The 14,535-nt window shown below is 52.6% G+C and overlaps 1 protein-coding gene across 1 annotated transcript; it reads left to right on the top strand.

Annotated features, from left to right (window-relative positions):
- The first annotated feature begins 484 nt into the window (after nt 1-484).
- PPIH (peptidylprolyl isomerase H) lies at nt 485-12,049 on the top strand. Its single transcript, XM_074161715.1, has 10 exons — nt 485-560; nt 1,845-1,909; nt 2,490-2,513; nt 3,011-3,055; nt 3,499-3,541; nt 5,823-5,915; nt 7,392-7,479; nt 8,516-8,556; nt 10,056-10,144; nt 11,887-12,049. Exons 1-9 carry the CDS (start codon nt 495-497, stop codon nt 10,122-10,124), a joined length of 534 nt encoding a protein of 177 aa, XP_074017816.1. The 5' UTR covers nt 485-494; the 3' UTR covers nt 10,125-10,144; nt 11,887-12,049.
- The last annotated feature ends 2,486 nt before the right edge of the window (nt 12,050-14,535 follow it).

Raw genomic sequence — 14,535 nt, 5'->3', positions numbered from 1 at the left:
CGCTCTCCTTCCTTGGCACACCAAAAGTTCTTGAAAAGAAAGTCCCTGCCTGTGGTCGAGGCCTGTGTGTTGACTTTCATGGCTGCCTTAACAGCCGTGAAGACCTTCTCCTCAGGCACCGCTTCTGCGAGCTCCTGAAAATCTCAGATGAGGCACTGGAGATCTCATATCTACCCTGAACTCATCTGCCCAAATCGAGGAGGAGGAAGGCTTGAAACCCCAGCCCTGAACCTTGCTGAGGTGCGTCCCAGGCCAGGGAGCCATTTTGGAGGGAGCCGGCAGGCAGGGATGGCAGCAGCCATTATTTTTTTCCCCCGGGAACTCAGGGAAATCGCCTCTGGGAAGCTCAGACCTGCCCTTGAGGGATAAAGGAAAATTAACACCCATATCCCACAGGGCCGCTTGAGGGCAGGCCGGAGTTCCGCCTCCTGACGCCACTTCCGCTTCCGCCGACGCTTCCGCCGCCACTTCCGCTTCCGGCAGAGGCTGCCGCAATGTCGGCGCTGGCGGCCAACCCCAACAACCCCGTGGTCTTCTTCGATGTCACCATCGGTGGGCAGGTGGGACAAAGCGCTATCGCAGCCCCCGACCCCGACCCCGCCCCCGGCCCCTACCGGGGCCGGGGACGGTGTCGGGGACGGGGGCTGCGAGGGAGTACCGGGGGGGGTGTGTAGGGGAGCGCCGGGAAGGGCCTGTGGGGGAGCACCGGGGTGGGAGGGGGGGACGGGGGGGGACACGACTACCGGGAGGGGGCTGTGGGGGAGCACTGGGGTAGGGGGGTGGCCACTGAAGGTGGGGGAGGCTTGTAGGGGAGCACTAAAGCTGGGGGGGGGAGGGTAGGGGAGCACCGGGAGGGGGCTGTGGGGGAGCACCGGGGGGTGAGGGGGGTAGGAGAGCACTGAAGGGGGGAGGTTGCAGGGGAGCACTGGAGGGGGGGGCTTCCAAGCAAGTACTGAAGGGGGGGGGGTGGGTGGGTAGGGGAGCACTTGAAGGGGGTGGGTGGGTAGGGGAGCACTGAAGGGGGGGGCTTCCAAGCAAGTACTAAAGGAGCGGGGGTGGGTAGGGGAGCACTGGGAGGGGTCTGTGGGGGAGCGCTGGGGTGACAGGGGGGGACGGAGGGGACACGACTACCGGGAGGGGGCTGTGGGGGAGCACCGAAGCATGGCGGGGGGGGGTCGGGGCTTGCAGGGTAGCACCAGGGGGGGAAGAAGTGGAGGGGGAACACCGGGGTAGGAGGGTGCCAGGAGAGCACTGAAAGGGGGGGGCTTCTAGGGAAGCACTAAAAGGGGAGGGATGTGGAGGAGCACTGAAGGAGGGGGCGGGGGGGGGCCTGTGGGGGAACACCGGGGGTGAGGGTGGTAGGAGAGCACTGAAGGGGGGGCTTCCAAGCAAGTACTAAAGGAGCAGGGGTGGGTAGGGGAGCACTGGGAGGGGGCTGTGGGGGAGCGCTGGGGTGGTAAGGGAGGACTGAAGGGGTGTGGGGGGGAACACCATGGTGGGGCTTGCAGGGGAGCACCGGGGGGAAGGAGAGGTTGGGGAGCACTGGGATGGGGGGGGAGGTAGGGGAGCACTGAAGGGGGGGTGAGGGGGAAGGAGCACTGGGAGGGTCTTGCAGTAGAGAACTGAAGGGGAGGGGGTGTGATGCGTGGTAGGGGAGCGCCCAGGGGTGCATGGAGCTGGGGGGGTGCTTGCAGCAGTGCGCCAGGGGGGGTTTTGCAGGGATGGGGGGGGTTGCAGGAGGTTGAATTTGGGTGGAAGTTCCCCGGGAGGGGAGGCTGGGGTGTGTGTGTGTGTGTGTGTGTGTTCTGGGCTCAGAGGGCTGATCCATGCACTGCCTTCCCCAGGAGGTCGGGCGCATGAAGATCGAGCTGTTTGCCGACGTTGTACCCAAAACAGCGGAGAACTTCAGGTAAGGAGCAGGCGATGGTCCTGTGAAGGCTTTATGGGGCAGGAATGTCACCTGCCCCCGGAACCGCTGCACCTGCTTTTCTCCTCCATTCCCGGAGAGATGGAACCGTGCAGCATCCTCGTCCCCGGGGAAGCCCATCTGGCTGGAAGCTGAAGGACTCCGGTCTCTCCCTGCTCACTCTGTGGAGCTTCTGATCCACTTGGTGCCTTTATAAAAGGCAGTACCTTAATGTCATGGCAGAGCTCTCTGGGGAAGGAGCTCTCTGGCTCCTCTGGCTGAAGGATGTACCCCTCGGACATCCCGTTTCCACGGGAGAAATGGATATACCCTGCTCTCTGTGAAACACGGTGCCTGCTCCATGTTCAGTCTCTTACAACCTCGGTGTTAAACACCTGACCTCCTCCACTGCACGATGTCCAGAAATCTGTTTTGAAATGGGAGTGGAGGGGAGTTACTGCCGGTTCCCGTTCTCCCGATGCACTGAGAAAAGCCCTGCGCTCGGTGCATCTTCGCTGAACGCAGCCCTCTGTGTCCTCGGAGTTCACATGTGCCTCACACTCTGCTCTTTTTTCTTTTCCAGGCAGTTTTGTACGGGTGAATTCAGGTGAGTGGCTTATCGTGTCCTTTTAAGGAGCCTACTCAGAGAAACGGGGCTGGGTGAGTCGGGAAAAGGTTCGCTTGGAAGTTTTTCTTAACTATAGCAGTACAAAATGAAAGAGGTACAGAAATGTGCTCTGATGAAATTGTGACAGGCTCAGTCGGTCACAGAGATGGCAGACTTTCTTCTTTGGGCGTGATTTGGTCTGTGCTCAGGTTGCTCTGAAAAGCCCTGTCCGCAAATCCCACCCGCACACGCTGCAAACTGGGGTGGGATCCGTTAAGGTGATGGGATGGATGTTGTAGGGAACCGTGGCGTTTACTGCGCAGAGCCCACTCGGGGTTTGCCCTGGCCTCGGATCGCACCCGCTCGGAGCCAGCCCCAGCGGGTGGGGTGGGGGGGTTGTGTATCAAGGGCAACCCCTGGGGACTCTAAACCCTGGGAGGGCTTTGTGTTGGGATAGCCAGTGAGCTGCAATGATTTTCCTTTTTATTTCCTCGCAGGAAAGATGGTGTCCCTATAGGTTATAAAGGAAGCACTTTCCACAGGTAATTCTTCTGCGTTTGTTCAGGCGCTTCAATCGCAGTCTGAACTGCGTGTGGTTTGGAGACCTGCCTCAAAGGCGTCAATGCTCTGAGAGGCGTTTGTGGGTCACGGCTAATACCGTCCTTCTGTGGGTTTGGGGGGCTCGGGGGTGCTGTCAGATGTGTGCGCTGGGGTCACTGGGAGGGATCCCCCCTTCCTGGTGTGCCAGGTCAGAGTCATTTCCTGGCATCTGTCACCCAATCTCTGTCCCTGGTCGAACAGCAATGGGTCCCAAATTACCTGATACAATCAGTCGTTAAATGTTTATTGTAGATTTTAGACTGTAGCTTTCACAGACCCTTGATAACTTTGGTTGTGCTCCGAGGCTGAACTCCTTTTTATCACATATTAACCTTCTTGAGGCATTTTTTACTACTGAGAACTAAGCATTGTTTTACTTCCTTAGGGTAATAAAGGATTTCATGATCCAAGGAGGTGACTTTGTAAACGTATGTACTGCTATATTCCTGTTGTATTTTTCCTACGTGGTACAATATTAGGAGGAAATATTTTAGGAGGAAATTCTTTCCTGTGAGGGTGGTGAGACACTGGAACAGGTTGCCCAGGGAAGTTGTGGCTGCCCCATCCCTGGAAGTGTTTAAGGCCAGGCTGGATGGGGCTTGGAGCAACCTGCTCTAGTGGAGGTGTCCCTGCCCAGGGCAGGGGGGTTGGAATTCGGTGATCTTTAAGGTCCCTTTCAACTCTAACCATTCTGTGATCCTATGATAATATGAAACTGTTTCCAAGGGTTCCTGCTGATTTATGGGATCTGGTGGCTCTCTTGTACCTGGCAGTAACTGGAGGTTTCCTCCTGGCGTTGCTGCCATAGACTATAATGTACTGGAAGAGAAATCTGGAGTCTTGGGTGAACGTATCTTCTCCTTCCCAAAATATTTCCTCTCTAAAAAGCACGGCAGCTGGAGGCTTTCAAACTTGCAAAGATTATTTTTTTTACCCTGTTGTCCTTCCCCCTTCTCCTGTCCCCTCAGACAAGAAACCCTGTGAATTCCTGTTAGCTTTGTGGAGAGAGACCCTAAGTACAGAAACAAGCATCTGGTGCGAGAGAGAGTTTAAATCAAAGCTGATTTTTTGTTAGTGAATTGTCTCAAAATAGAGACAATTGTCTCAATTGTCTCAAATTGTGTGTTTTTGGTTTTTTTTTGGGGTTTTTTTTTTGTTTGTTTGTTTTTGTTTTTTTTTTTTAATGTGGTTGGACTCGATGATCTCAAAGGTCCCTTCCAACCACTAAGATTCTGTGATTCTGTGAAAAGGCTCTGTGCCCGCAGCGGTGCTCACGCCCTGAGCTGGGGATACGCAGAGTGCATGGGGACGGCTGGAGGACCACAGGGTTTCTTCACTCTCCTAGGACCCAGCAAAATTATTTCGTTTCTGGAGGTGTTTCAAAGTGTAAGGGTGCGATAAAGCTTTTTAAATACAAAATTTCTCAAACTTGGTTGCATGAAAGTCACCCACCCAGCGGGTGGCTCAGCCACAGCAGACTTTTAGGTAGTTGCTAATTGTGATGCTGCTCGAGTGTCCCACTGGGCTTTATTACTTCCACTGAGGCTCAACAAACGTTATGGATTGCAGCTGTATTTGTAATTTATAAATTACACTTATTACAAAGCCACCTGGGGAGCAAGAACAGTCACACTGACCGCTGAGGTAGGGCATGTGTTCCTGTCTCAGAGCCGACAGTTTGAGTAAACCAGAGAGAATAGGAGGAAAAGGAGCAGGGGCTGGGCAAGCAAAGCAGAAGATGTGGAGCTGCAGACGGTATATTCCTGGCATCTTATTTTCCTGTTAAGTTTGGCCTAATAAATAAAGTGCACGTTAAGTAGAAAGGCACTGAAGGGAGACAGATTGCAGCAAGGCAGAAGGAATGGGGCTGAAGCGACACAGAAAGGGAAATTACTGACAGAATAGTAAATTTAAGTGACCGAGCCAAAGGTTTGCATTGCTTCTGCTGCTTTCCCTGGGGGGTTCCTCACTGCAGCATCTTTAAGGCCGTCCCGTTGAAGGGTCCCTGCTCGGTCCTCTTGGCACCACACAGGATTGTCTCTGCTGTGCTGGACCAAAGGGCAGGGTGGCCCCTCAGCTCTCCCACAAGTTACATGTCTTACATGAACCACACCTCAGGCTTCTGCCAAGTTATAAACTCGTGAGCATCCAAGCTAGTGTCTTGAGGTCTGAGTGGTAGGGCTTGGAATAAGGACGGGATGTCTCGGCTTGGTAGAAAGTACCGCAAAAATCAGAAACTCTGTATTTTAGAAGCTGTCCTTGCTGAGCAGAGACATCACTTTCCTCTTTCCAGTAGTCACAGAAAATAAGGTGAAATAAGTAAGCGTACCATCGGCTTTTTCCACACAACCACTTCTGCTTTCCTTGTCACACCAGCCCGTACTCCTGTGTCCCCTCCCTTTCCACTCCAGCTGGATCCATCCAAGGAATCTCTATCTCTGTCTCACTCTGGGCGGCTTGGGCCTAATCCTTACCATCTCCATGGGTTTCTGCCAACGTATGGATGGCAAACGGTGTCCTGTGTGGTTAGAAACCACTCGCTTTTCCTCTTCAGAAATGAAACACTGACTGTGTTCACTGCTGGTGTATTACATGGCAGTGCAGCTTCCATTCTGGGCTGAGCTTAACCCTGTCCTTTTCCTTGGGGATTTTAAATGGAATTTTTAAATGGAATTGTTCTGTAGCTGACTGGGCACCTCTCTCCTGCAGGGAGACGGCACTGGAGTAGCCAGTATCTACAGGGGTCCTTTTGCAGATGAAAACTTCAAGCTGAAGCACTCAGCTCCTGGGCTGCTCTCTATGGTGAGTGTAAAATAGTGACATTATAAGGCTAAAAAGCTTTTGGTACTTTCTCTGTGCCCTTTTCCTAAGTGTATACGTTTTTTGCCAAGCAACAGAAATCTCCACCGTTGGATCCAAGGTCTGAAAGACCCGCTTTGTAACTGCTACTCAGAAGGGTTAATGCTGCTCATGGGTTAATGAGTTGAGTCACACAAAAGTCCTGATCCTGCAGCATCCTTTATTTTCACCCTCTGGAGTGCTGGGCAGGCTTTGAGCAGCTTTCAGGGTCACTTGATTCTTACAATTTCCATACGGTGGTAAGTGGTGGTATTTTTTTTTCCTTCCCTGATCAAACGCTGACCTCAACAAGGATGAAACAAAGAAATTTGGGAGTTTCAGAGCCCTAGTGGCATTACCATGGTACCTTTATAAGATATGCTTCCTGTTCAACATTGTAGGAAAACCTGCAACTGTTGCACGTTGCCTGATGGGAACAATTCCCTGACTTTTGTGACAAAAAGCCGGTGGAGCCAGTGCTTCAGCGTTCCTGTCCAGAACTGCTTCTCCCCAGCTCCTCCAGCTGCCCTGCCCTTAGACCCACTTGCTTTGGGCATTCACCATTTGGATTAGTTATTCACCCAGTTCAAAACACGGCCCAAAAAGAGGTGTCATGACATCGTGTACCATAGTGAGGGAGCGGGGATCCCACACTGGTGTCACCAGCCCTGTGCTGAAGTGCTGTGGCTCTGGAGTCCTGCTGGCCCGAACCGTGGTCCGTCCCAGCTGGGTCCCTCCAAAGCTGGCGAGCAATGAGTAAAAGATCCAGTGCAACGGTGTCCTGGGCAGTCCTGCAGCTGCAAAACTTGCCCAGTTCACTTGTCAGCACAGAACATGCTCTAGTGGCACCTGGTTGTCAAAAGAGCTTTGAAAAATTGAAATGGACGGAAGTGTTTGAGATGTTTTCTTAGCAGAGCGCAAATGCTCTGGTGTTGTGCTTGGGCGTGAATTACGTTTCACCTGTGCCGATACGATTGGTACCTTTCTCATCCTGATCATCAGAAGAGACACCTGCTTTTTATATTCTGAGGAAACCTTCCAAATAGCAGAAATCAGCTGCTTTTTTTTTTTTTTTTTCTGCCTTGGTTCCTGGCTTTCAGTTTTCCCCAGGACAATACTGCAGCAGTAAGTCCTCATCACTAAAATTTTAGCCTTTTTTTCAGGAGCAGAGTCTTGTGCTGAATGTGCTTTCATAGGAGCATAATAAAAAGTTGGGGAGGCAGCTCTTGCACTCACTGGCTGGACCCAACTTGGTGACGTGCCATGTCCCAGCCCAGGGACAGTCTCCTGCAGATGCAGATCTTGCTTCCTTTGGTTTGTGTAGCAATAAGCTAAAAATAAACTTGGCAACAGCTCTTTCCTCTGCCTCTTTCGTCTGCCTTCAGTTTGGGGAAGTCTTTAATTGTACCCTTTCTATGTTTTGCCATTCTCAATCTCCAGGCAAACAGTGGTCCCAGTACCAACGGCTGTCAGTTCTTCATTACATGCTCCAAATGTGACTGGTTGGATGGAAAACACGTTGTGTTTGGTGAGTACCAGCAGCGGAGGGATCTCTGCAGCCAGAAACTGAGGGGGGTCACTGGTGAAGTGAAATGGGTTTTTTCACAGGTTGGCTTTAGATCAGTTCCTCGATTGGTGTATCGTGCTACCACGTAAATCCTTGTGCCAGTGCAGGAGGGACAGATACCTTTCTTCTGCCCTGTCAGAGAGGACTGAGCTTTCAGCAAAGTTTTTAGATACGTTAGATACTACAGGGAGACCTTATAATGGCTTTCCAGTCCCTAAAGGGGCTTCAGGAAAGCTGGGGAGGGACTCTGGATCAGGGAGGGGAGCCATGGGAGGAGGGGGAAGGGTTTGACACTGAAAGAGGGGAGATGGAGCTGAGATGTGGGGAAGAACTTCTTTGCTGTGAGGGTGGTGAGAGCCTGGCCCAGGTTGCCCAGAGAAGCTGTGGCTGCCCCATCCCTGGACGGGTTCAAGGCCAGGTTGAAGGGGGCTTGGAGAAACCTGGTGTGGTGGGAGGTGTCCCAGCCCAGGGCAGGGGGTGGGATTGGCTGGTCTTTAAGGTCCCTTCCAACCCAAACCATTCTATGATTCTGTGATGGTAATTCTATGACACCACATCTGCTCACTCTTCATGTACTGCCACTTGAGCTGTAGGATTTCAAGGCCAACCTTTAAGCTGATGTCCTACTCAGTACTTCCTCGGGTTCTTAAGTAACGCTGATCCTGTTAGTTGGTGGTTCTGCATCGGTGCAAAGGTTGTGTTGGTAGGTGGTTCGTGCTGTATTTCAGCACAGCTGGTGGAGGTAGGTCTCAAAACCTACATTTCAACACATGCCACCCCTGCAATGGGAAAACGCACTTAATCTGTTGAGAATGTGGAAAATGTTTAAAGAAGGATTGTGTCCTTTATCACTTTAGAGATTGGTAACAAACTCTGAAGTGCCTGAAGCTCTACACTGCACAAGACTTTCCATGAGGAACAAAAATGCCTGTACCTGTGATGGGGGGGCGAAGGTGAAAATGGGCCGTATTGAAGTGGATACATTTTCTCTTTCCAGGTAAAATCGTCGATGGGCTGTTGGTCATGAGAAAAATTGAAGTGAGTTGAATTTGCCTATTTCTCTATGAATGTCCGTGTTGGAAAGTCATGTAGAGGATTAACAAGGGTTGTTCTGTTCTCTCCTGCTGCCTGTTTACAGGATAACAGGGAATACCAGCGTTGATAACTGGTATTATTGGATGTCATTGTTATGAAATAGCAGGAAATCTGTTGAGGCAAAGGCTGTCGTATAGATGGACTTTAGAAATGCTGCGCTCTCCTGGCTGCTGGTTGGGCTCTGAGTGGGGATTGTGTTCTCCTGCCTTTATTTGCAGAGCTTTGCATTTGTTCAGGAAGCTGAATTGAAAAGCTCTCCCATCAGCAGCTCAGACAAGAGCGTAAAGCAGATCACTTCTGTGCCATCGCCTGGGATTATTCACCGGGTGCTAAATCATCACTTCTGCTGATCCCTGATCAGCATGTTTAATGAGAAAAATTAAACGCATCCTCTGGTGGGCTTCCAGGAGCTGAAGATAAATACACTCGGGGGTGGTGGTTGCTGCCAGCGTTGTGACTGGGTGTCACGGCAGGACGATGGGCAGATTCAACGCACAGTGGTGTGTTCTTTGAGGGAGCCAACGCTGCTTCATGGCACACGCGTGGGATGATGTGCACAAGGGCCCCTGTCGCCAGAGAATCCATAAAGTGGGGCAAACACAGAGCTGACAGCTGAGAAGAGGTCGCGGGTAATGAACGGTACAGCCTGACAGAATCCGTGTGTTGGTAGCCCGCTGGTGGAAGGGCCGTGGCCTGTCTGCTTTGTGAGGGGAAATCAAAAGGAAATAAGAGACTCATGAAAGAGCAGCCGAGTCCAGCAGAAGGAGAGGCTCAGAATGAGGGCTGCTTTGTGACTAGCTCTTATTTCACTGAATTTTTTTCACTGAATTTTTAGAGTTGGAAGGGACCATAAAGATCATCTAGTCCAACTCCCCTGCTGAAGCAGGATTGCCCAGAGCATGTCAGAGCATGTTACTCAGGGCTGCATCCAGGCGGGTCTTGAAGATCTCCAGAGAAGGGGACTCCACACCCTCCCTGGGCAGCCTCTTCCAGGGCTCTGGCACCCTCACCGTGAAGAAGTTTGTATTAGAAATGGGAAGAAATGGGAATTTGGATTCCCCTTGTGTACAAATACAAGTTTGCTTCACGTGTCCCAGCTGCAGTTAGTAACTTAAAAGATTTAAGCCAGAGCAGCCTCAAGCGACGTGACGTGACGCCTGCTGTATCTCAGGAGGAGCTCTCCAGTTTTTGCTCTGTCCTTCCCCTCCCGTTCGAAGGCTGGGGGTCTGCTCTGTGTCTCAAACCTCTGTGCAGGGGGAGTTCACCCGCTTACGGCCAGGTCTGTTGCCAAAACGCTTCTGTGTTACTCAGAGCTGTGCCTGGATTTCCTGGTCCCTGGTGTTGCAAAAAAAACCCCTCTCGGTCAGTCTTCGAGTACCCGTCACTCACTGGATTTGCTGTGCTTTTATACACTTTAACGTTCTGTATTTGTTTGTCCCCAGAATGTGCCCACGGGTCCAAATAACAAACCCAAGCTGCCGGTTGTGATCTCTCAGTGTGGGGAAATGTAAAGCGATGAAACAGAAACGTGGTAAGTCTCGAGTCTTCACAGGCACCCGTTGCGATTGAGCTCGGGGCTGCTCTGCTTCTTAATTTTCTCTGGACTTATTTGCACATTCACCGGGGCCTGCAGAGAGCTGACTCAGCTCAGTGAAACACCAGGAAAAGCTCCTCTGACAGCATTAGCTTTTTTGCCAGCTCAACTCCCTGACTGGCTCCTCTCCGAGCGCCAAAGGCAGCGCTGGAGGGATGAGATTTTGCAGCTGCGATCAAGGGGAGGACGGGGCTGCGGGAGCCCTGGACGGGGCTGGGCTGCCTTGAAGCCTTGGCTTTAGAAACCAGTGGAGGAAAGGGACCTGCAGCAGGAACCCAGCTGGTGTTGCCCAGGTGTCTGGGGGGGGATTTCACGGTGACCTCTCCCGTTGCTACAGAAAGCAGAGCAGGGGGGCAGGCAGGGATCGAGAAAGGAAGAGGAGGAAGAAAGGAGTTGATCCTCCTTGCTCAGTTCAGCTGTAGGGCTGCCTCCACTGAAGGGCCAAGGAATTATCATGTTACATATTCTTACCTTAACTCGGAAAAATACCGCTGTCCTCACCCGAAGGGACAAGTTTCCAGCATTTACTATTTTTGAGGCTTCATTTTGGTTAAGCCAATAGGCTCATGACAGAGCTCAGGCTAACAAACAGTATTCCATTCCCAGTTGTCCGCCCACTTCACTGGAAAAAAAACTCACCAGCATTTAAACAAATCTGTCTAGATTTCAACGTGTCAGGCTGCAGCTTGTCACAAATCTGCTGTATTAGCCTTTTGGTTGCTGATTTTTTCAGATTTCAGCAGGCAGGCACTGACAAAAGCAAATCCCTGCAATTTTTGACCTTCCATTTTATGATTTCCAAAGACATCTGGAATTGCCCACGAAGACACGTCCCCACTTCCGTAATAAAGCCCTTCAGATCTGCAGCGCTTCAGACTCTCGGGAGCTCCTCCTGTTTGACGAAGTGACAACTGGGGATGTGATCACTCTTTCATTTCCCTGGTGTTTCTGGTGGCATTTACAGGCTTTTGAAGGTGGGGACAACCCTGTGAAGAGGCTTCTTGCAGGTGGGCAGAGCCCTGCTGATGGATCACGTCCCCTTTAGGGTTGTCCTCGCCCCAGACTCGTCGATCATTTCTGTTTGGAGTGGATGGTCTCTGGCCAACATCCAGCTGGAGACTGGAAGGGTTTCATTTCTAGGTGCGAGGCTGGTGCCACCCTCTTTATTTCCCAGCCAAGGTCTTGGGAACTGCCTTTCCCACCCTCAGGCCTCGCAGCCACCTGGGGACAGCGATGGCGTTTGTCTGGCCCCACTTCAGACTAAATCCGTTACTTATCGAGATGCTTTAACCTCAGCCAGGAGAAATGGGCACTGTTGGGTTTAAGTTCAGGGGTAGACGCTGAGCAGGAGACCCTGCAGGGCTCCCGCGTTCCTCAGCTCAGGCTGGACGTGAGGTGGTGTGTGCAACCAGTACCGCTCACTTGGGAACCGCTGCAGCGGCACCCAGTGTCCCTGCACGGTCCTGCTGGTGCAGGATGGGCTGGGAATGGCACCCAGTGTCCCTGCACGGTCCTGCTGGTGCAGGATGGGCTGGGAATGGCACCCAGTGTCCCTGCACGGTCCTGCTGGTGCAGGATGGGCTGGGAATGGCACCCAGTGTCCCTGCACGGTCCTGCTGGTGCAGGATGGGCTGGGAATGGCTCTCCCGCTTCGCCAACCTCTCTCTTCTTCCTTTCAGTGCTCCTTCGCCGGGGGTTAGGCCTCTGCTGGCTCCACCCAGTTCTGACTCCAGCCCATTCCGCGCTGCCCCAGTCCTCTCTGATGGCCAATAATAATCGGCACCTATCTCTTTTTTTTTTTTTTTTTTTTTACATTTTGGAATGTAAATAAATAATTTTGTTAAATATTTGTGCAGCGCACATCAGTTAACGTGCTTGGGGACAGGTGAGAAGGGCTATAGCATCCTCAGCAACGTGCGTTATCCCTAACTGGTTCCACTGGGAACACTTCATGTGCGGGGTATGGAGGGACATGGCTGCTGGGCTTTTGTGAAACGGGAAAGAAAGGGTGAAAGGAGCGTGGCAGAGCCGTGCTCCACCAGCTCCTTTACTCAGCAGGTAAATAAGGCTGCCTGGAGAGAGGTTCTTGGCATCTTGGGAGTCTCCAGGACCTTTCTACACAAAGCCTTATTGAAGCACAAGAAGTTGGTGTGGCACAGACTTCCGTTGCCGTGAGTTCACTGGGCTCTGAGATGAGTTTTGTTGTAAAGGAGTGTTTGTAGAACCTCCCCTGGCCCATCACGGCACTGGGACCTGGGGCTGTTACGTGCCACGGGTGCTGTGAGGGTGTTGGATCAGGGCTTTGGGGTGGGAAGCAGAGAATGACCATACTGCAGGAGTAGAAATTTCACTGAATTTCACTGAATTTTTAGAGTTGGAAGGGACCATGAAGATCATCTAGTCCCACTCCCCTGCCGAAGCAGGATTGCCCAGAGCATGTCAGAGCATGTTACTCAGGGCTGCATCCAGGCGGGGCTTGAAGATCTCCAGAGAAGGGGACTCCACACCCTCCCTGGGCAGCCTGTTCCAGGGCTCTGGCACCCTCACCGGAAAGAAGTTTTTTCTCATATTTGAGTGGAACTTCCCATGTTCCAGCTCGTGCCCGTCGCCCCTCGTCCTCTCACTGGGAACCACTGAAAAGAGTCCGGCTCCCTCCTCCTTCAACCCACCCTTCAGATACTTATAAGCATTGATAAGGTCTCCCCTCGGCCTTCTCTTCTCCAGGCTAAAGAGCCCCAGCTCTCTCAGCCTTTCCTCATCAGGGAGATGCTCCAATCCTTGAATCATCCTCGTTGCCCTTTGCCCCTACTCTTTCCAGTAGCTCCCTGTCCCTCTTGAACTGGGAAGCCCAGAACTGGATGCAGTATTCCAGTTGTGGCCTCACCAGTGCAGAGCAGAGGGGGAGAATGACTTCCCTCGACCTACTGGCCACACTCTTCCCTACGCAGCCCAGGATTCCATTGGCCTTCCTGGCCACAAGAGCACATTGCTTGCTCATTGTCATTTTGCTGTCTGCCAGGACCCCCAGATCTTTCTCTTCAGAACTTGACTCCAGCAGGTCCACCCCTAACCTGTATTGGTGCCTGACATTCTTCTTCCCCAGGTGCAGGACCCTACACTTTTCCCTGTTGAACCTCATGAGGTTCTTCCTTGCCCAGCTCTCCAGCCAGTCCAGGTCTCACTGGATGGCAGCACGGCCCTCTGGGGTGTCAGCCACCCCTCCCAGTTTGGTATCATCGGCAAACTTGCTGAGGATACGCTCTGTCCCCTCGTCCAGGTCGCTGATGAATATGTTGAACAGGACTGGACCAAGTATTGACCCCTGGGGGACACCACTGGTTACAGGCCTCCAGCTTGAACCTGCGCCATTAATCATGACCCTTTGGGTCCTGTCACACAGCCAGTTCTCAGTCCACCTCACTGTCCCTTCATCCAGCCCACACTTCCTTAGTTTCCCAATGAGGATGTTATGGGAGACTGTGTCAAAAGCCTTGATGAAGTCAAGGTAGATGACATCTGCTGCCCTCCCCTCATCCAACCGACCAGTTATAGCATCATAGAAAGCTATCAGATTGGTCAAACATGATTTACCCTTGGTAAACCCATGCTGCCCACTTCCAATAACCCCCCGCTCTTCAACTTGTTTGGAGATGACATCAGCTCTCCTTATCCAGCGCGGTCACAGAGAGCACGGGTGAGGCTGCAGGTTGGTGGAAAAACTGATTTTTCTTCTGCCAGCCTAGGGCTGGAAGCTCATCTGCCTCCTGGGGGGCTGTAAACTGCCCCTCCTCGGGGCTGGGCTGCAGCATGAGGTTGCTCATCTAGTAGATTAAATATAAAAGGGTTGGGACAAAGTCCGTTGTGTCACCTGCAGGGGCTTTGTCCCACCCGGGCGCGTCCCAGGGCAGCAGGAGTGGGTTGTGTGGGGCTGTCTCGGGGAGGTGCGGTCTGTGCCTGTAGCTTGTGAGAGTGAGTGCTGACATCCTGGAGGACAGATCCTGCAGGCTCTGGCTTTGTGTGCTCTTCTGTCTCCTGGCTGTTTAAAGTTCTCAAAGCAGGCTCTGGCTGTGGGGGCTTGAGTCCTCAGCACAGGAGGGACATGGACCTGTTGGAGCGGGGCCAGAGGAGGCCACGGAGATGCTGGGAGGGCTGGAGCCCCTCTGCTGTGAGGACAGGCTGAGAGAGTTGGGGGGGTTCAGCCTGGAGAACAGAAGGCTCCAGGGAGACCTTAGAGCCCCTTCCAGTCTCTCAAGGGGCTCCAGGAAAGCTGGGGAGGGACTCTGGATCAGGGAGGGGAGCCCTAGGAGGAGGGGGAAGGGTTTGACACT

Source organism: Numenius arquata, chromosome 20, assembly GCF_964106895.1.
Source record: "Numenius arquata chromosome 20, bNumArq3.hap1.1, whole genome shotgun sequence".
In the NCBI taxonomy this organism is placed as follows: Eukaryota; Metazoa; Chordata; class Aves; order Charadriiformes; family Scolopacidae; genus Numenius; species Numenius arquata.
This window is presented reverse-complemented; position numbering and strand designations above follow the sequence as displayed.

What these genes read in the sequence shown, in the direction of transcription:
- PPIH (XM_074161715.1), top strand. Translation starts at nt 495, where the DNA reads ATGTCGGCGCTGGCGGCCAACCCCAACAACCCCGTGGTCTTCTTCGAT. An exon ending in AAAACAGCGGAGAACTTCAG is followed by an intron (nt 1,910 to 2,489) that starts GTAAGGAGCAGG and finishes TTTCTTTTCCAG; the next exon opens with GCAGTTTTGTACGGGTGAAT. An exon ending in CTCCTGGGCTGCTCTCTATG is followed by an intron (nt 5,916 to 7,391) that starts GTGAGTGTAAAA and finishes CTCAATCTCCAG; the next exon opens with GCAAACAGTGGTCCCAGTAC.